Source organism: Muntiacus reevesi, chromosome 22 (assembly GCF_963930625.1).
Source record: "Muntiacus reevesi chromosome 22, mMunRee1.1, whole genome shotgun sequence".
In the NCBI taxonomy this organism is placed as follows: domain Eukaryota; kingdom Metazoa; phylum Chordata; class Mammalia; order Artiodactyla; family Cervidae; genus Muntiacus; species Muntiacus reevesi.
Window position 1 is genome coordinate 47,629,002 of NC_089270.1, and position 20,900 is coordinate 47,649,901.

Genomic DNA, 20,900 nt, shown 5'->3' on the forward strand with positions numbered 1-20,900 from the left:
CTTGTACGTATGGTCAGATTTTGCATAATGAAACCAAAGTTTGTCTCTAACTAACTGTATATCATATTTGTTGTTGTTATTTTTTACTTTACATATACAAATATGATTTGTATATCATATTTTTTATCACTTATTTTATTATTTGTCCCTTCTGACCATCAGTGAATAATACAGGTTTAGCTGAGAAATAGTCAAGAAGAATAAAAATGTTTTACTGTTTAAATTTAATTCTGAATAGAAACATCACATTTTCTTGTAAAAATAGAATCCTTTAATAGTTTGGTGTATGTAGGATATTGTGCAGACATATTGTTCTCATTTTTCCTCATAGCTATGATAGATACCTATGTTTATACCTAAACTCAGATGTCCCATATTAATATAGTTAACTATGTATGTGTTATGTTAGTTGTATTTTAAATACAACAAATATTCAGGGTTTTGTTTTTGTTGTTAGTTTTTCTCTTTTCGTTTTGTTTAGTTTTTAAAAGAACTTTAATCAATTCACTTGCTGAAAAAACAGGAATGTCTGAGTTCAGGAATGTATTAAGTTGAGTCATGTGTAATTGACGTTTTTAGTAGGACAAGATTAATTGAGTGTTGGTAGTTTCATGTGGTTCAGCCTAATATGTTGATTCAATGTAGAGGCAAATAATATTGGAATATGGCAGTTTTTTTCTAGAAATACAATCATTATGTTAGCTAGTATTCTAGGGGGTCAGTGACTTTCATCCATAGTCATGTCTTCTGAGTGGAAAAGAACTCCTCATCTACTTTTGAAAAATCATCAGACAACTGTGATGAGACTGGGCAGGGCACAGTGTGATCTCTAAGATCCCTTTCAGTCTTATTCTGTGATTCTGTATGATTTCACCTGTCTTTACATAGGCTCAGAAGTAGAACACAAATCTTAATGAAAGAGGAAGACACTCTACATCCTCTTCATGTGGCAGAGTTGTGCCCTAACCCATATGAGCCCCAGAAGAGCAGGACAGCAGAAGGGAGCCCTGATGGATGCCATGAACCTTTCATTCGTGAAGGTCACAGCTTTTAAAGGTTTATCATTTCCCAGGTCTTCACGGGAGTTCCGGGAAATTAACCGGGTCTACTTCCAGTCTAAATAAGCTCAGTGTTCAGAGCTCCGGGAACCACCGGTCTCAGTCATCTTCCTTGCTGGACATGGGAAACATGTCGGCCTCTGATCTCGATGTCGCCGACAGAGCCAGGTTTGATAAGGTAAGATAAAATGACGCATGTTTCTTAAACATTACTGTCAGTTTTCTAGCACCAGTTTGTTACTGCTTTAATTGTGTTCAAAGATTTGGGCTCTATTGACTCTTTTAATTAACCGTGTCTTACTTTCCATTTCTGAATCTAAAAAAAAAATAATAATAACTGGTCAAATGGCAACTGAAATGTGATTCATCAATTAAATGACATAACAGCTTTATTAAAATTTGTTATAAATCATAAAGAGCTTGCATTGTCAATCCAGTTATTTGAGTGACTACAAAGAGGAAACAACTTTTATGAAGCTAAATTGTTTAAATAAAGTTTTATCACTCTGTTCCTCTTTCCAGATTCCAAGTGAGTAATTGTTGTCAGTTTTGTTTTAGGTATGTTCTGACCCTGTTATGCCTCATCAATACTGCATTGTCTTGTCAATCTTGGAAGTATTTGTTTGGGGGATTCTATTAAGATTATAGATAAAGCTTCCCTGGTTGCTGCAGAAAAGTGATTAAATGTGGAATGTTATTTTAAGCGTTTTGTTCAGTTCTTTGTAGAATCATTTTGGTTTTCTTCAGATCTTTGAACAGGTACTGAGTGAACTGGAGCCCCTGTGTCTGGCAGAACAAGACTTCATAAGTAAATTTTTCAAACTACAGCGACATCAGAGTATGCCTGGAACTGTGGTATGGGTGACATTTATTTACTAGCTCATATTTGTGATCTATATCATAATTAGCCTAATCATTATGTTGTCATAATTTCAATATCAGAACAGAAAGAATTTACATTGTAAGGATTTTTTAAGTAATTTTTATCATATAAGATAATAAAAAAAAGGATAGTGTTTGGGCATCTAATCTAATATTCTAGACTATCTTAGGCCTAAACATTCTCCAAATTGATGAGTGGGGGAAATGTCTGAGTTTACTTGGCAAAAAATATTTTTAAAAAGCAAATTTATTGTTTTAGTGATCAAGAAAAAGTAAATAGAATTAAAAAATTACAATGATGTTTTAATGTATATTTGTTGTTATTTAGTCACTAAGTCGTGTCTGACTCTTTGCAACCCCGTGGACTGTAGCCCACCAGGTTTCTCTCTCCATGGGATTCCCCAGGCAAGAATACTGGAGTGGATTGCCAGTTCCTTCACCAGGGGATCTTCCCAACCCAGGGATTGAACCCGTGGCTCCTGCATTGGCAGGCAGATTTCTTTCCTGCTGAGCCACCAGGGAAGCCCCCATGGTCTTAAAAAATAAATGAAAGCAAGCAAGAGAAAAATGGAGAGCCTCAAATCAGAATCTTTCTTATGGCTTTCTTACTATGAGACTGAGAGAGTAACAGGCGGGAAGGCCAGGGGTCTCCAAATGGAGGAATGAGGCTGTAAGTGCCAGACATTTTTATCTCTCCTAACCGGCAGAAAAGAACAAACCAGCGATCTGTTTTTCCTTCTCTATACAAAATTAAAAGGAGGTTTCTCCTAACATTCTGTGTGGCCATGACACCTGGTCTCACCTAAAGCTAACTACTCCCAAACCTTGAGTTAACCAATACATTTCTTTTTCGTATGGAAATGTTGTCTTAAGCTATGTTAATGAACCCCAGACTCCATCTTCAAGTTGGTTCCGCCAAAGGGCCTAACTTACTTGTTCAGGTATTGTTCCCCTAATCTATGTAAACGAAACTATTTGTTGGTACAAGGTGCAAGTCAATAGTTTTATGGCCTGGGATGAATTATCTGGTGCCATTCTAGATTTTATGACATTCCTTTCTTTTCATTAACAGACTGTGAGTGACTATATACCATACAGCTAAAGACTAGGAGGGGGGTACTCTTTTGCCCCCTTCTGATGCCTATGTCAGAAGCTTTCTCTATCTCCTTTATACTTTAATAAAACTTTATTACACAAAAGCTCTGAGCGATCCAGCCTCGTCTCTGGCCCCGGATTGAATTCGTCTCCTCCGGAGGCCAAGAATCCCGCGTCTTATCGTTCAGCAACAACCTTTCATCTTGAGGGCTCGTCCGGGATCCTTCAGGACAAGGTAAGGATGCTTGGAGCTCTACTTCTTTGTTCTCCTAGCGAACACGTTTTCCGCTGTTCTTTACTAACTCTAAGGTGTGCTTGTGTGAATGAATGAAAGGCCCTGCTCTGCGCTTCCTCGGCGACCTCATAAGGCTTATGGCAGAAACTTGTCGGGGGTTTATACCGACCTGCCAATGCCAAGAGGCAACCAGTGTCCCCTTTGGGAGCCGACCAGAAACGGGCAAAGCATGTGGACCGAACTCTTTTTTCTCGGTCAAACTTTTCGGTCTCTGACCATTTCATAACTCCTTGGGAATTAAAAGTACTAACCTTATCTCTCGGATCTTAGGCTTTCAAGAGACTTGTAACCTATGTTGCTACTCTACTGTGGTCTAGGTCTCAAACTTGGATTGGTAGTTAGGAAGCGCCTAGCCTCGCTAGGCATGGAAAGTTTGGAAGCTAGATGGAGCTCTAACTCCCAGAGCATCTCTGATGTTAAAGGTTACTTGGATTGGAACTGCAATGGTTTTTTTCTTTTGGTAACACTGGCTCTTACTGGAGCAGAGGAGGCTCTTATACCGGTGTGGTGACTCTTGGAAGGAACATCTCAGTTTCATGTTTGTATCAGTCTTATTGTGGTCAGGAATATACTCCGGGTCGTGCACAGGCACTCAGGTGACGAATGTGTCCCCCAGAGGTCTTGGCTTGGGAGGCATTCCGGAAGGTTACTCTGATTGCACCCTGGGTGGCATCAGAGGCAAGTGAGGTGAAGAGCTGGACGTCAGTCAGGGATGCCATCAGGTCTACCCTGGGTGCATCCCCACCCCGTCTCGGTGGTAGAACCGGGAGGGACGAGTGTGACGCCTGCGTCGGTAAGGGACAGACTAAGTCCGACCAGGAAGGAAAAGCTTTTGGTGTAATGTCTGTCTACACCCCCATCTAGAGCAGGGAGGGACGCCTCCGGTAGAAAAATGGCGCTGGTCGCTTTTTTTCTCTCTTACAGATGGGAGCTAACAATTCCAGCCTCACTCCTTTGAACTGTATCCTGCAAAACTGGGATAGATGTGATCCCCAGGGCTTAAAGAAGACACACCTGGTCTTCCTATGTGATACTGCATGGCCGCGGTACCCACTGGAGGATGGCGAACGGTGGCCAGTTGGAGGGTCTCTTAAGTATAATACTGTTTTACAATTAAAACAGTTCTGTAAAAAGCAAGGGAATTGGGTAGAAGTAGTGTATATTAGAGTGTATTAGAGCTTTTAAAGGTGTTACTCTGCATTATGACCTTACTTGGAAGGATGTGATGTATATCTTGGGACAAACGTTGACTGCCGACTCAAAGCCTCGAGTTTTGGGTAAAGCGGTTGCTTATGGAGATGAATGGCTTGGTAATGAATCAGTGGGAAAGAGGGAGGACGAGATGACTGCCCTCCCCACTGGGAGTCAGGCGGTCCCAGCTACAGAACCAGACTGGGACTCTAACACTGCTAAAGGAAGATGGGATCAGAGTCATTTTGTCAGATGTATTCTTGAAGGACTCAGGCAGGCGCGTTCTAAGCCTTTAAACTATGGCAAACTGGCAGACATAGAACAAGAAGAGAAGGAAGCTCCTGGTAAATTCCTAGACAGACTGAGAGAAGCCCTTCGCAGATTCACTGAGATTGATCCCGAAAGTGAAGAGGGGAAAGTGATCTTAAAGGATAGATTTCTCACTCAGTCGGCTCCAGATATTCGCCGTAAGTTATCAAAACGGGCGTATGGACCAAATCAGTCTGTAGATAATCTGTTACAACTGGCTCAGACAGTCTATTATGGTAGGGAATATGAGGAAAAGAAAGAAAGGCAGAGAAAGACGAAGGAAAAGGCGGAAGCCCTCGCAATGGCTATGAAAACCGTTCTTAAACAGCCTGAGAAAAATGCCCAGAGGGACCCAGGTGAAAAGGGATGGGCTTGCTATGGCTGTGGAAAGGAGGGGCATCTCAAGCGGGATTGCCCTCAGGCGTCTGAGCCGCCCCCGGCTCCATGTCCGGTCTGCAAGGGACCACACTGGAGGAGAGACTGCCCCGAGAGCCGTAGGTCTCAGGGGTCTGACTCTCAAGACAATCAGGACTGAAGGTGCCCGGGGGTCCCCACACAAGCTCCCGTCCTAATTACACCTGAGGAACCCCGGGTATTGATAACGGTGGGAGGCCAATCCGTCAATTTCCTTTTAGATACTGGGGCAACTTACTCCGTGCTTACTGAAGCCCCTGGCCCACTTTCTTCCCGATCCGCTTCCGTAATGGGACTGTCTGGACGAGCCAAAAGGTATTACTTCAGTTATTCTCTATCGTGCAACTGGGATTCTGTGCTATTTTCACACGAGTTTCTTATCGTGCCAGAATCACCCTCACCCCTTTTGGGGAGAGATATACTGAGCAAGGTCCATGCCTCTGTTTTCATGAATATGGAGCCCTCCCTTTCTCTCCCTTTAGTTGAAGAAAATGTGAATCCTAGAGTATGGGCTGATGGAAAATCTGTGGGTCGAGCACAAAATGCTATTCCTGTAGTTGTCAAGCTCCAAAGACCCACACTTATTCCCACATAAGAAGCAGTATCCACTGAAACCTGAAGTTAAGGAAGGGTTAAAACCCATCATTGAAAATTTAAAGGAGCAGGGACTATTAGTTCCCTGTAACAGTCCATGCAACACTCCTATTTTGGGTGTAAAAAAATCAAATGATAAGTGGAGATTAGTTCAAGATTTACGAATAATAAATGAGGCTGTGGTTCCTTTACACCCCGTGGTGCCTAATCCTTATACGCTACTGTCTGAAATTCCTGAACGAGCCAAATGTTTTTCAGTAATTGATTTAAAAGATGCCTTCTCTTCAGTGCCTTTGGCAGAGGAAAGTCAATTTCTATTTGCCTTTGAAGACCCTACTCAGCCAGCTTCTCAGTTAACCTGGACAGTTTTGCCCCAGGGATTTCGTGACAGTCCCCACTTATTTGGACAAAGTTTGTCACGGGATCTACAAAACTTTAATAGCTCTAAAGCAGTAGTGTTACAATATGTAGATGATATTTTGCTCTGTGCTGAGACAGAGGAAGCTTGTTCACGAGCCTCAGAAGATTTCTTAAACTTTCTGGCAGGCTGCGGTTACAAGGCATCAAGAGAAAAGGCTCAGCTTTGTCAACAATCTGTTAGATATCTGGGCCTAATCATATCAGAAGGGACTAGGGCCATAGGCCCCGAGAGAATTAAACCTATACTAAACCATCCCCTACCTATGACTTTAAGGCAATTGAGAGGATTTTTGGGAATCACAGGCTACTGTCGTATTTGGATTCCGGGTTATGGAGAACTTGCCCGGCCTTTATATAAACTTATAGCTGAAACTCAGCAGGCCCAAACTGACAAACTGGTTTGGTCTCCAGATACTCAAAAGGCTTTTAAGGTTCTTCAGACTGCTCTCCTGCAAGCTCCAGCTTTGAGTTTGCCCACAGGGTCAGAATTTAACTTGTTTGTCACTGAAAGGAAAGGTATGGCCTTGGGAGTTTTGACACAACCCCGGGGGCCTCACCAGCTACCTATTGCTTATCTAAGCAAAGAATTAGATGTAATTGCACGTGGGTGGCCCCACTGCCTAAGAGTAATTGGGGCAGCTGCTTTATTAGCACCTGAAGCTTTAAAAATAATTACTGGACGAAACCTTACTGTACTGACTTCTCATGATGTGAGTGGAATCTTAAATTCTAAGGTTAACATTTGATGACAGACAGTAGGCTTCTTAAATATCAGTCACTGTTGTTAGAAGGACCAGTAACTAAGCTTTAAGTTTGTAGAAATTTAAATCCTGCTACTTTCCTTCCTGAGAAGGAAGATGAAACACCTGATCACGATTGTTCCCAATTTCTAACTTTAAACTATGCAGCTCGGGAAGATCTAATGGATACCCCATTAGACAATCCTGACATGGAAATATTTACAGATGGCAGTTCTTTTGTTCGGGATGGAAAGCGTAAAGCAGGTTATGCTGTGGTGACGGCTGAACAGGTTTTAGAAGCAAAATCTCTCCCCCAGGAAACCAGCGCCCAGTTAGCGGAGCTTGTGGCTCTGACCCGAGCTCTAGAGTTAAGCAAAGGGCAGCGAGTAAATGTCTACACTGATTCTAAGTATGCTTATTTGACTTTGCATGCTCATGCTGCAGTATGGAAAGAAAGACAGTTTCAAACAGCAACAGGGGAACCTATTAAGCATTTCAGAGAGATCCAGAGACTTTTAACTGCTATCTATTGTCCTAAAGAAGTAGCGGTTATGCATTGCAAAGGGCACAGCAGGGATGGGAGTAAAGTAGCCACCGGTAACCTGTTAGCAGACTCTCAAGCCAAAAAAGCGGCACTTTATGAAACCCCCTCCCTACAGACGCCTTTGATATGGACAGGTCCTGTAGAACAAGAAAAACCACAATATACTGAGGAAGAATTAAAAAGATATGAGAAAAGAGGAGCAAAGATTACTGATAAAGGATGGTTACAGTCCGAGGATGGACGATTAATAATTCCTGAAAATGCTCAGTGGAAAATTCTTAAGGGTTTACATCAGAGTTTTCATTTGGGTGTAGAAAGTACTTGCCAGATGACTTCTCGTTTGTTTGAAGGTAAAAATATAATGAAAACTTTAAAAAACATTATCAAACGGTGTGAGGTTTGTCAGAAAAATAACCCAAAGACGGAAAGGCTAGCAAAATCTGGATTACAACGAAAGGGAAAGTATCCTGGAGAGGACTGGGAAATTGATTTTACTCATATGCCAAAACCTAATGGATATTCTTGCTTACAAGTTTGGGTGGATACTTTTACTGGATGGATTGAGGCGTTCCCCTGTCGTAGTGAACAAGCTAAGGAAGTTATAAAGATTTTAATCCATGAAATCATCCCCAGGTTTGGGCTGCCACGGAGCCTTCAGAGTGACAATGGCTCCGCCTTTAAAGCTGCTGTAACTCAGGGGGTGTCTAAAGCTCTAGGAATAGAGTATCACTCACACTGTTCCTGGAGACCCCAATCCTCAGGAAAGGTTGAAAAAGCTAATGACATTATCAAAAGACATCTGCGCAAATTAACTCAAGAAACCCATAGCTTTAATGAGGGCTGGAACTGCCCCCAAAAAGGAGGGACTGTCCCCCTTTGAATGTATTTATGGAAGGCCTTTCTTACGCACAGACATTGTTATAGATCCTGAAGCCTTAGAGCTAACTAATTATGTAACTCAGCTCTCAGCTTTTCAACAGGCATTAACAGAACTCCGGGAGACGACTCCTGACCCAGCCTCTGAATCCAGCAAGCCTCTATTTGAGCCAGGAACCGAGGTCCTCACAAAAACATTGGGATCTGGGGGCTCATCCCTCGAGCCCCTCTGGGAAGGCCCTTACCAGGTTATTCTTTCTTCTCCCACAGCTGTCAAAGTGCCAGGAATTGATTCTTGGGTACATCACACTCGAGTCAAGAGGTGGCACCCTGACCAGAACTAAGTGATGTCATTTTTTGTTTTTACTTTCTATGCTCTGACTTTGTATGTTTCAGATGGGCCTGATAATCTATGTGAGCCTACTTCTGCTGACTCCAGAAATCCTGAGTCTGCCCTTTGATCCTCAAGACAGTGCCTTCCTGTCCTGGGCTCACTCCTATGCTGCATTCCACAATCGGTCTAACTGTTGGGTCTGCGGAGCACTCCCCTCTTCATCAGTGGAAGGCTTCCCATGGTGGACATCTCCACTTCAAGGAAAAGACTTTCTCCAAGTCTGCGAATACCTTCGACAACACAATCACATGTGATGCCTCTTCTTCATCTGATGACATCTAACAACCCTAGAATGAACTGGTGTAATACTCTGTACCTTAACTATGGACATAATGTGACTTTTAATTTTGATTATACACTGTCTCAGTTTAATCACTATTTTGCTGCACAAGGAGGAACTTGTGCCATCATTCATACTCAATGCTGTACATATATACCTGATATGAGCACTAATGTTACTCATTTTACTAAACACATGAACAAGATGATTGGGGCCATGGATACTCCTGAAGCCTCAATCGCCTCACTTTGGGAGACATTAACTAGTTCCCCATGGTGGAAAACTATCTTAATTACAATAATTCTGATTGTTTTGTTTTTGCTCTTTGCTCCCTGCATCTGTAACTGTGTAACTGGATTTGTTTCTAGTCGCATGAAAGCTTTTAAGTTACAAATGGTTGCTCAAACTCCTGCTATCACTGCAGCTTCTTCCGATTACTATTTGGGGCCCCTGGATCAGACATCCTCACTATGAGGATTTAGGAGAATATGTTGCCTCACCAATTTAGGGACAATGCCCCTTGTCAGCTCAGAAGCAGTTATGGAATGAAAACGACGCCCCTTTTCCCTAGGCAACATAATTCTCCTAAAAGAAAAGGGGGGAATGAGAGAGTAACAGGCAGGAAGGCCAGGGGTCTCCAAATGGAGGTATGAGACTGTAAGTGCCAGACATTTTTATCTCTCTTAACCGGCAGAAAAGAACAAACCAGCGATCTGTTTTTCCTTCTCTATACAAAATTAAAAGGAGGTTTCTCCTAACATTCTGTGTGGCCATGACACCTGGTCTCACCTAAAGCTAACTACTCCCAAACCTTGAGTTAACCAATACATTTCTTTTTCGTATGGAAATGTTGTCTTAAGCTATGTTAATGAACCCCAGACTCCATCTTCAAGTTGGTTCCGCCAAAGGGCCTAACTTACTTGTTCAGGTATTGTTCCCCTAATCTATGTAAACGAAACTATTTGTTGGTACAAGGTGCAAGTCAATAGTTTTATGGCCTGGGATGAATTATCTGGTGCCATTCTAGATTTTATGACATTCCTTTCTTTTCATTAACGGACTGTGAGTGACTATATACCATACAGCTAAAGACTAGGAGGGGGGTACTCTTTTGCCCCCTTCTGATGCCTATGTCAGAAGCTTTCTCTATCTCCTTTATACTTTAATAAAACTTTATTACACAAAAGCTCTGAGCGATCCAGCCTCGTCTCTGGCCCCGAATTGAATTCGTCTCCTCCGGAGGCCAAGAATCCCGCGTCTTATCGTTCAGCAACAACCTTTCAAGACCATAAACTAATTATTTAATCCCTACTTTTCCTCATCTATGTAATGGGTATAATAATGCCTATTGAACATGGCTCTCTGGTGGCATAAATGTAAGAAAATAAAATGAGCCATTTGCTAGAGTATTTTAAAGAACTTAAAAACACAATGCAAATCGAGTGATTTTTTTAAAATTAAGATGATCTTTAAAAGAACTAGCATATAAAAACAGTGCTCAAAATTAAGTCTTTCAGATGGTTAGGGGGTTTGTTCTTGTAGATGGTAATTGCTAGTAAATTTGTTAGTTTCTGTAAGAACTTCTGACAGCATTTTTTATGCTCAAGTTTTATTAGGATGATTAGTTTTATTAGAATGATTTTAATTTTCAAAATTCTCCCTTGAACATGTCCCTAGATATTTTCAGCTTTTTATTAAATTGTCCCCTCGTTCCTGCACTCCCTCTGAGTCTCCTCTACCTTTCTCTCCCGCCCCACCCCCCCTAAATGTGCTCAGAAGCAAACACAGCTTCTCATTCTCAGATAAAATCTGAAAACAAAGCTTCTCCTGAACATTCTGAAGCAACATGTTAAATTATATAATTTCATTGATAATACTACCTTTAAAAATCATTATTTCTCATCATACATTCTCTCCTAAGAATTTGGAGACTGAGCAGGCTATTGCTATATAAACTAAACTCTTCAATTTGTTAGCCTTTTATTATGTGAAGTATCTGAATAATTTTTGCAGACTGAAGCAGAGGACACAGATGGAGGAACTTTGTCACAGCAACATAATGCTGGCCCACCGCTGCCTGTTTCATCTGAGTATGTGTTTGTTACTATCTGTTGTTTATTGTGAAAAAAAAGTAAACTTTCAATTGAGCAGGAAGGAATGCTGCCCAGTGAGGAGTCCAGATTACTGTCCATAGCTGACAACACTCAGAGCACCGATCTGTGTGCCCAGTGTGTTACAGAGCTTCTCAATGAAGTAAACTTGGTCCCCTTTATGGCTCTTTGGCTTTTCTTTGCTCTTGTAATCACACAAATGCAGTCAATTTTGATGTTTGCTGGTAGGAAGTTGCATTTGAATTGTAGTGTATTTCTCAGAAATCACAAAGCACATTTCAGGACCCAGTTCTACAAAGGACGTTATTTTGAGTGATAAAAATGCAACCTCAAAAAAATATGTTTATGTTGGAAACCACGCTAGAATAATTAACTATTTGGACAGTGTTAGTTGATATATCAAATTTTAGTCATTTGTGTATACCGAGTGGATTAAAGTTAAAGGTAAATGCACCTGAAGCTTGTACTAACTATTCTGTTTTGTATTTCTGAACAGGAAAGATATGATCCGCCAGATGATGATTAAAATATTTCGCTGCATTGAGCCAGAACTGAACAACTTGATTGCATTAGGAGACAAAATCGATAGCTTTAACTCCCTTGACATGCTAGTCAAAATGAGTCGCCATGTGTGGACTGCACAGAACGTGGACCCCGCTTCTTTTCTGAGCACTACACTGGGAAATGTTTTGGTGACTGTCAAAAGGAACTTTGACAAATGTATTGTAAGTTGGGTATTTTTTTTTTCAGTAACTTAGAACTCTTAACCATTGCAGAGTATCTGTGTGTGTGTGTGTGTGTGTGTGTCTCTGTGTGTGTGTGTGTGTGTGTGTGTGTGTGTGTGTGTGTGTGTTTCAAAGACTTCTGGCTTCCCACCAGGGGACCTACTGTTCCTGTCCCCACGCCTTGCAGCAGGGTATTGGCTGCAGTGTCCAGGAGCAGGCTAGTGCCAAGTTGTGTCCCGTCTACACTGTGAACCATGGCCAGTTCCTGGAGTGACTGACACAGAGGCAGCAGCGATTACACCCGAGATCCACTAAGTAACTGAAATCCCAGGTGACCAATTAGTGACCATAGATTTAATGAAGCAACTGAAACTTGAATTTATTGTTTTTCTTCTTTTAATATATCACAATAGGGTAATTAATATTTGGGTTATTTTAATTGATTAAAGTATTTTTTTCAGTTCAATAGCTTTAATCATATTGCTTTAAGAATAAATTGTTCTTATGACAACTTTTGGTAGTTATCATTTTTCTCCTAATAGGGAAAAAAATCATTAACTTTATTTTTTCTGTTAGGTTTTGGTAAGCTTATAGATATGAAGAGGATTGGGCCAGGTTCTAAAAAGAGTTTCATTTTATGAATATATTTAGTATTAATATGTAAAAATAGGTATTTATCATCTGAATTATTCTACTATGTAACCTCTAAGTTAAATCCAGTGCTTGAATAGCCATAGAATAATGAGTGAGTGAAAGTCACTCAGTCATGTTTGAGTCTTTGTGACCCCATGGTCTGTAGTTTGCCAGACTCCTCTGTCCATGGAATTATCCAGACAAGAATACTGGAGTGGGTAGCCATTCCCTCCAGGGGATCTTCCCAACCCAGGGATCGAACCCAGGTCTCTCGCTTTGCAGGCAGATTCTTTACCGGCTGAGCCACCAGGGAAGCCCATAGAATAATGAGAGAATAATAAAAATATTAAGGGTGATTAAAATCCACTTCATCTTTTATACTTTTTAAAAATAATGCTTACTGATTTCTGAAAGTTTAAAAGCCATCCGTAGAAACGTAAATGTCACCTCAACAGACTTGTTAACCCTCCTTCCCCACCAAATGATTGCACTGGCATTTGAAATATTATGAAATTTGGCCACTTATCCTCTTCCCTGCCCAGCTTTCTTCAGAAGTGATGATAAACCTGTAAGGTCTGATTGTAAGCTGATTGCCAAAAAGAAAATAAAGAATTACTAAAGTCTAAGATAATGAGTCCTATGTGACATAGAATAAGAATAGCTAGAACATTAACCATGAGAACACTGTACATTTTTAGAATATGAAGATTTTCTTGCTCTTATCAGTGAATAAAGCTAGTATATAAAACTTTAATATAATACCTCTCAATCCAGTTGAATGTAATTGTTAGAAGTGTAAGATATAATAGTGTCAGGGAGATGTAGACATGGGTTCAAATGAAGTGCTTAGCACATTGCCTGGTACAGAATAAGAGCTTGTAACTAATTGCTTGTAATGGTGATGATGATGATGATGATGATGACAGTAATGAAAGTGAAAGTAAAGTCGCTTAGTCGTGACCGACTCTCTGCGACCCCATGGACTGTAGCCTACCATGCTCCTCCGTCCATGGGATTTTCCAGGCCAGAGTACTGGACTGGGTTGCCATTTCCTTCTCCAGGGGATCATCCCGACCCAGGGATCGAACCCAGGTTTCCCACATTGTAGGCAGATGCTTTACCATCTGAGTCACCAGGGAACAATAGTGGTAATTAGTAATAGTTTGCTGAAGAATGTTCGTGTTCCTCTCAAAACTGGGAAGTGAAGAAATTTAGTTAAATTAACCTAGACAAAGGTATAAAGTCGTGTTTTTTCCCTAAATTGCATGTATTTCTAAAAGATGGACCTTGTCACTAAAGGGAAGAGGATGGTTCCTTCTGTTGGTTATCATCAATCTGTTTCTTAATTTAAATCAAGTCTTTTCACAGTGTCGTCAGTTGTGTGTGCTCAGTAAGTGTTACATGTTTTTGGTACTTGGGACAAGATCTGGACCTAAAGCATACCTTGAAAGAGTAGTGAATGGTTCTCTGTGTATTGAGCCAAAGAATGAATGTCAGACAACTGCAGAAAGTGGAATAGATGGTATCTGAGTTTAGTACTTTCATCTGGTGGCCAAGCCCAAAGTGTTCTTCAAGGAACAGGGCTAAAAAGATTAGCCTGCCAAGAACTAGGGATAAAATTAGAAACATATCAAGTACTACCAAGCTGGACACTGCACTCCAGTACATTTCTTACCTGCATTTACTTTGCTTTTCAGGATTCCTCACACTACAGTGATGTGGTTTTGTACCCTTTAACCTTTGAAAATGGTATGATCTGGGTGTCTCTGCCTCATTGTATATTCTTGCCTTCTTTGTCATAGATTAATTAACCGTATAAGGATGGGTTTATTCCTGGGCGCTCTGTTCTGTTAATGTACATGTCTGTTTTTGTACCAGTACCATATTTGATGACTGTAACTTTGTAGTATAGTTTGAAATCAGGGAGCATAATACCTCTGATTTTGTTCTTCTTTCTTGAGCTTGCTTTGGCATTACGATCTTTTGTGTTTCCATACAGGTTTTAGAATGATTTGTCCAATTTGGATTCCTTTTATTTATTTTTCCTGTCTGATTGCTATGTCTAGGACTTCCAATACCATATTGAACAAAAGAACGGTTACTTTTCTAATCTCTACATGTCATATGGTTTTCAGGTTATACCCCCAGAATCTCAGCACAATGAAATTTTAGGTAGGAGTTGAAAATGATTCAACACTTTGGCAATGTACTTCTTACTGGGAATAGAACTAGATCCCCTGGAAGTACACAGAATCATAATTGATTATTTTGAACCAAAGTGTCTATATTCTGTCTATTTGTCTATTTGTTACTTTGTATCCATCTTACACAAGTACTTTGCTATACTGATTTAGAGTGAATGACTAATAGGTACATGGAAAACTATATAATGCAAATCCACAGTAGAAGTACCTGTTCTCCTCTGTGCTCATACCCCCAAAACATAGAACTTCTCTATCCAAACAAATTTTAGGCTGATGAGATTTGGAAATGGTTGTGGTTCTCAACTTGACTATATAGACACCAACCAGAAATAATCTTGAGAGATCCTGTGTGTGCTCTGGTATCTGCTCTGCCCCAAAGTGGGCAATCATTATATACTTACCTTTTATAAATGATAGAAGTGTTCATTGGTTGTTTTTACTTGAAACAAAGACCTGAGGTTCACAAGCTTTGAGTGCATTTTGTTTTGAATAATTTGGATTTTTTCCCTTGATTTTAGTTCCTTCAATGATATCTATGTACTTTTTAATCTCTAGAAATAGTTTTTCATAGTTATCCATATTGTGTTAATCTTTGATTAGTAAATGTCCGAAATGTTCTAGGTATTAAATTACATCATGCCTTTGTGGTATATATATTTACTTTTAATTGTACGTTGTTTCTAAGTTGCTTAGCTATTTTTCTCCCTTGCTTTCTGCCTAACTTTAGAGTAACCAAATAAGGCAAATGGAAGAAGTAAAGATCTCAAAGAAGAGTAAAGTAGGAATTCTCCCGTTTGTTGCTGAATTTGAAGAATTTGCTGGACTCGCAGAATCAATCTTTAAAAATGCTGAGTGTCGTGGAGATCTAGATAAAGCATATACTAAACTTATCAGAGGAGTATTTGTTAATGGTAAACTTTTGTTACATTATGAAGAAGTTTTTGGTGGTGGTTTTCCTTATTTCTGGTGTTTTTGGTCAGTTGTTTTCATTATTTCTGATTAAGTTAGAAGTTGGGAGACAGATGTGTTCATTATTTTCCATAGTCTCTAGTCTTTTTTAAGTTTTCTGAAATTAAAGATTTCTTAAATTTGGGACTTCTCTGGTGGTCCAGTGGCTAAGACTCCACACTCCCAATGTGGAGAACCTGGGTTCAATCCCTGGTCAGGGAACCAGATCCCACATGCAGCGATGAAGTCCTGGCACAAGTAAATAAAAAAATATATATATATTAAAAATAATAATAATGATAAAGATTTCTTAAATTTGAAAAACAGTGTGTAAAACCCTTTTGTATTTACCAGGAACTACTTATATTTTAGGGTTCATATGGGCTATCAGTATGCAAAGTTGAAATTCATTTTTTAAACACAAAAATGACCTTGTGGATTACATTTGCATTTTAGCAGGAGTCTTCTTGAGCTGATCAACAGTGATGTCTGTATGTGTGTGTGCTTAGTCAGTCAGTCATGTCCGACTCTTTGCAACACCATGGACTGTAGCCCACCAGGCTCCTCTGTCCATGGGATTCTCCAGGCAAGAATACTGGCACGGGTTGCCGTGCAATCAGCCAGGGGATCTTCCCAACCCCGGGATCAAACCCAGGCCTCCCACATTGCAGGTGGTTTCTTTACCATCTGAGCCACCGGGGAAGGTCAAGAATACTGCAGTGGGTAGCCTATCCCTTCTCCAGGGGATCTTCCCGAGCCAGTTACTGAATCTGGGTCTCCTGCATTGCAGGCCGATTCTTTACCAGCTGAGCTACCAGGGAAGCCCAAATTAATGCTAAAATAGTGTAATTCATCATCTAGCTATGTCAGATCACACAGTTAAGTTACAGAAACAGTGTGGATGTGTTTAATTTGAAATAAATGATCTGACTGCATCAATTCAGGAATTTTTAAAACTAAAAAAAATGACCAAAGTAGAATTATCTCAACAGTTAGAGATAATACATTTTTGGTGGAAACAGGTTTAGGGGAAAGATGATAAATTACATGATTGAATGTTTATATGGTTGATATTTCTTTTAAAATTCAAAGTAGCTTTGCTTTGTCTGATTGTAAAGTAGTATATGCTCATTACATACCCCCCAAAAGCAGCACACTGACTTTAAAAATCAAGAAGAAACTAAAGGTAATTTGTAATCTCATCATACAAAGGTTAACGTTTAATTTTTACCTGTGTGAACTTTTCAGTATATCTCTCTCCCTGACAGACATGCACATATTGTGTGTTCTGTAATTTGAAATGTTTCTCACACCTTACACCCTGTTTGGAACCTGCTAGACTCTGTGATTCTAGTGTCTGTCCTTGTCTCCTGATACAGATAACCGTAGTCACTTCTGATGATTACATAGAGTTCCATCTGTCATTGTTTACTTAGCAGATCTTCTGTTAACAGGCATTTGGTTTGTTTCCAGTTTTCTGTATATTTCTGTATATTGTCCAATGATTTCCCTAGGATCAGTTATTAGAAATAATTCCTGGGTCAGAAGTTTTGTGTCTGTTGAGTTTCTGCCAAATAACCACATAGAAAGATTATACCAGTTTGGTCCTTTGAGTGTTTGGTGAAAGTTTCTGTCACATCTGCCTCAAGACCCAGTATTTCTCGGTATTATCAGTCTTGTTATCCTTTGTTAACCTAGAAGGATATAATTCAGTTTTGCTTATGGTATGTTTTACTGTGTAAGAGCTTCCAAATTATATGTTAAGTTTATTCATCTTTCTCTTTATGACTTCTCAGTTTTGGGCCATTCTTAGAAAGTTCGTACTACCACAGAATTATTTCTTTAATTAGGTTTATTTTTCTTAGTACTTACAATTGCATTCATTTATTTGCCTTTGACATTTTAAGCACTTGAACAATTTAGAATTTGGTTGGCTAAAAGATGTGAAATAGGAATCCAAATTTAGCCATATATATATATATATATATATATATATAACTGTTTTAGAATGATTTTTTATTTAGGTTTAGGTCGATCCTTCAATACAGTATGTTTTATTTGATTAAGTCCAGAAATGTGCTTCCTTCTTAAAGTTATAAATGAAAAAAATCATGTAATTTTTCCATAGCTAAATGTGGTCATATTCATACCAGGTCATCGTTACATTTTTTCCATTTTTGTTTTAGTGGAGAAAGTAGCGAACGAAAGCCAGAAGACCCCCAGGGATGTCCTCATGATGGAAAACTTCCACCATATTTTTGCAACACTTTCTCGTTTGAAAATCTCATGTCTAGAAGCTGAAAAAAAAAGAAGCCAAACAAAAAAACACAGATCACCTTCAGTCTTATGTCATATACACTTTAGGACAACCTCTTGAAAAGCTAAATGTCAGCATATTTTCATTCAGTATTTTTTTCTTGGTTTTGAACCTGTGTTTAGATGTGAGTAACACAACAGACATTTAAATTTGCTCATTCATTGGTGGGTGCAGGAGGATAAGGAAGGATGGACTGAGATATTGAAGCTGCTCAGACACTGCTAGATGTTTTATATACATTATTTCTTTTAATTCTTGTAAACGATGATGTGGGGTAAGATAGCATTATCCTTGTTTTACAAATGAAGAAATTGGAAGTAAATAAAAAGTTATAGTAATTGACAGGTAGCAAAGCAGGGGGATTAACCATAGATTTAGCCTTTTCCATTATACCAGTCTTCCATTTCTTACCTCGTAAATGGCTAACCTTTATCCCTAACTCAGATGAAGATTTTGAAAATTCTATCAAGATAAAAAGAAAATAAAAAATTGTTTTATTCATTGCCTTTTCTTTATCCTTCCTTTCTTGACTTGTCATTCCCCAGAGCAAATCTGATCTTTAAACATGAGAAATGGTAGTTTTAGAGAACTTTGCAACATAGTAGAAGCTTAAATGGACCCTTCTAACAAATTAGGTCCACAGTGTGATTCGTCATCTTTGTTTTGAAGTTAGAGTCAAATAAAAATTGTCTGTCTGTTGTCAGCAATTCAAATGCAGAACCAGTGCCTTGTAAACTGAAGAACAGGCAGATATTCCTTTAGGGTAAAGGGTCTGTCTCAGACCTAAAGCCTGCATGATGCGTAACTGCAACATAAAGGAACTTCCTTTGAAATCAAATTTAGAGCAGACACATTGATAAATCCTTTATTATGTAACATTGTTAGAGAAGCTCTAGCCAATGCAGTAAGACCGAAACATAAAGACATATGGAAAGAGAATCATACTGGAATGGACTGCCATTTCCTTCTCCAGGGAATCCTACCACCCAGGGGTCAGATCCGGGCCTCTTGTGTCTCCTGCTGGCAGGCGGAGTCTGTGACTGCGCCACCTGGGAGGCCCTCGGGCTTACAATCACCTGTGTGTGACATGTGGGAGTTATTTCATCTTGTAAAGTAAAGTAGGTTTTTTAACCTAGTCAAGGTATATATATATATCAAAAAACAGTTTGTTTCCTATATGTTATAATAACCAATTAAAAATCTGTGTAGAAAAATAAATACATTAATTAAAATCTGTGTAGAAAAAAAATTTAAATATCTGGAACAGATTTGTCTAGAAAATTATTATTAAAAATGTAGTAATTTAATGAAGAATAAATAAATAATTGCTAAGAAAATTTTAGAGAATAGTAGAGAGGGGATTTGACTTGTCAGTATTAAATCATGTTGTGCTCAAGTAAAGACTTGCCAATATACATGTTAAAAAACCACTTACACTTAAAAGGCAGCCTGAGAAGAATATTTATAACAGTACAAGAGTCAGGATGCTAAATATAAAAGATCTTTTTAAAATCAGTCAGGAAAGCACTAGGATCCCAATATATAAATGGGTATGGGTTCTGAATGTACTTACTGAGCATATGAAAAGCAGATAAACTTCATTGCTAGCTGAAGAATATTGAAATAAAATGACAAATAAACCTTTCTTACCTTTTTTTTTTGGCTACACCACTTGGCATGTGGGATCTTAGTTCCCCATCCCCGTCCGTCCACCGGGGATCCAATCCATGCCGTCTGCATTGGAAGGGCAGAGTCTTAACCACTGGACTGCCAGGAAAGTCCCCCTTTTTCACTTTTCAAAATGACAAAGATTTTTCTTTAGTTATGATAATGCTGATGATAGTATGATAAGATTAAATAGTGTCATATACTGCTGACAGAAATATAAAGTAACTGAACTTTTCTGGGAAGCAATTTGTGTATATGAAGAGTCTTCAGAATGCTTAACAATTACACTCCTCAACTGAAGAATTATAGTCCTAGAAATTTATGCTGGACAGTCATCAAAAATGTGGGTAAATACCTATGTATGAAAGTTATTTATAGCTGTATTTATAATAGATTTTGTTTTTGATGAGTAGATTTTGCCAACTTCAAGAGAAAAAGTAAAAAATATTAAATACTTAATACTGAAGGAATGAATAAACATAGTATAGTCATTGGACGGAACATGATGCAGCCATTAAAATTTATACTTTGGGAAAAACATCAAATATTAAATGGAAAATATAGCATACAAAATTAATCTCATTTTCATACTCACACATCAAAAGACTAGAGGGAATTCTAGTCTTTTGACAGTACTTATCTCTGAGTAGTGTGATAATAGCTGATTATTATTTTATCCTTTATATTTTCACACACCGTCTGATTTTTACACAGTGGATATATACTAGTTTATAATCAGATTTTTTTTTTTTTTTTTTAATTTAAGTGGTAGTGAGAGCCGTTCTTAGCCGTTGTTTCTTTTCATTTCCTTGAAGCATTTGTTTGAAGGTGTGGAAGCTCAGGTGGCACAGGGTATAAGAGAGGAGGAAGTGAGCTATCAACTTGCGTTTAACAAGCAAGAACTCCGAAAAGTTATTAAAGAGTCTCCTGGAAAAGAAGTGAAAAAAGGTCTCGATAACCTCTACAAGAAGGTTGATAAACATTTATGTGAAGAGGAGAACTTACTTCAGGTATGCTTTAGTTCTCTTAACCTACCTAGATTGCACATCCTTTTATATATCTATTTTCCCCTAAATATTCCTCTAGAAATGCTATACATTTTCTAATTTTAGTGCAGGAGGAAAGCGCCATATAAAATGCAGACAAGATTAGTAAATTGTGAGGAAAAAAGGAATATTTATACAAGTTTATATGGCTATCTC

At 39.0% G+C, this 20,900-nt stretch overlaps 1 protein-coding gene and 1 non-coding gene across 2 annotated transcripts in view; both read left to right on the top strand.

The window, feature by feature from the left end:
• Positions 1 to 18,970, top strand: part of LOC136152873 (exocyst complex component 1-like) — a 92,796-nt gene extending 73,826 nt beyond the window's left edge. The window contains 8 exon segments of the mRNA XM_065914343.1: positions 1,073 to 1,236; positions 1,806 to 1,913; positions 11,106 to 11,182; positions 11,700 to 11,928; positions 12,116 to 12,259; positions 14,259 to 14,310; positions 15,493 to 15,676; positions 17,900 to 18,970. Coding sequence (XP_065770415.1) covers positions 1,073 to 1,236; positions 1,806 to 1,913; positions 11,106 to 11,182; positions 11,700 to 11,928; positions 12,116 to 12,202 — 665 coding nt within the window. The 3' untranslated portion in view covers positions 12,203 to 12,259; positions 14,259 to 14,310; positions 15,493 to 15,676; positions 17,900 to 18,970.
• On the top strand, positions 15,863 to 15,935 carry TRNAG-CCC (transfer RNA glycine (anticodon CCC)). The gene has a single exon. It is a non-coding gene; the product is annotated as a tRNA-Gly (tRNA).
• Positions 18,971 to 20,900: the final 1,930 nt, after the last annotated feature.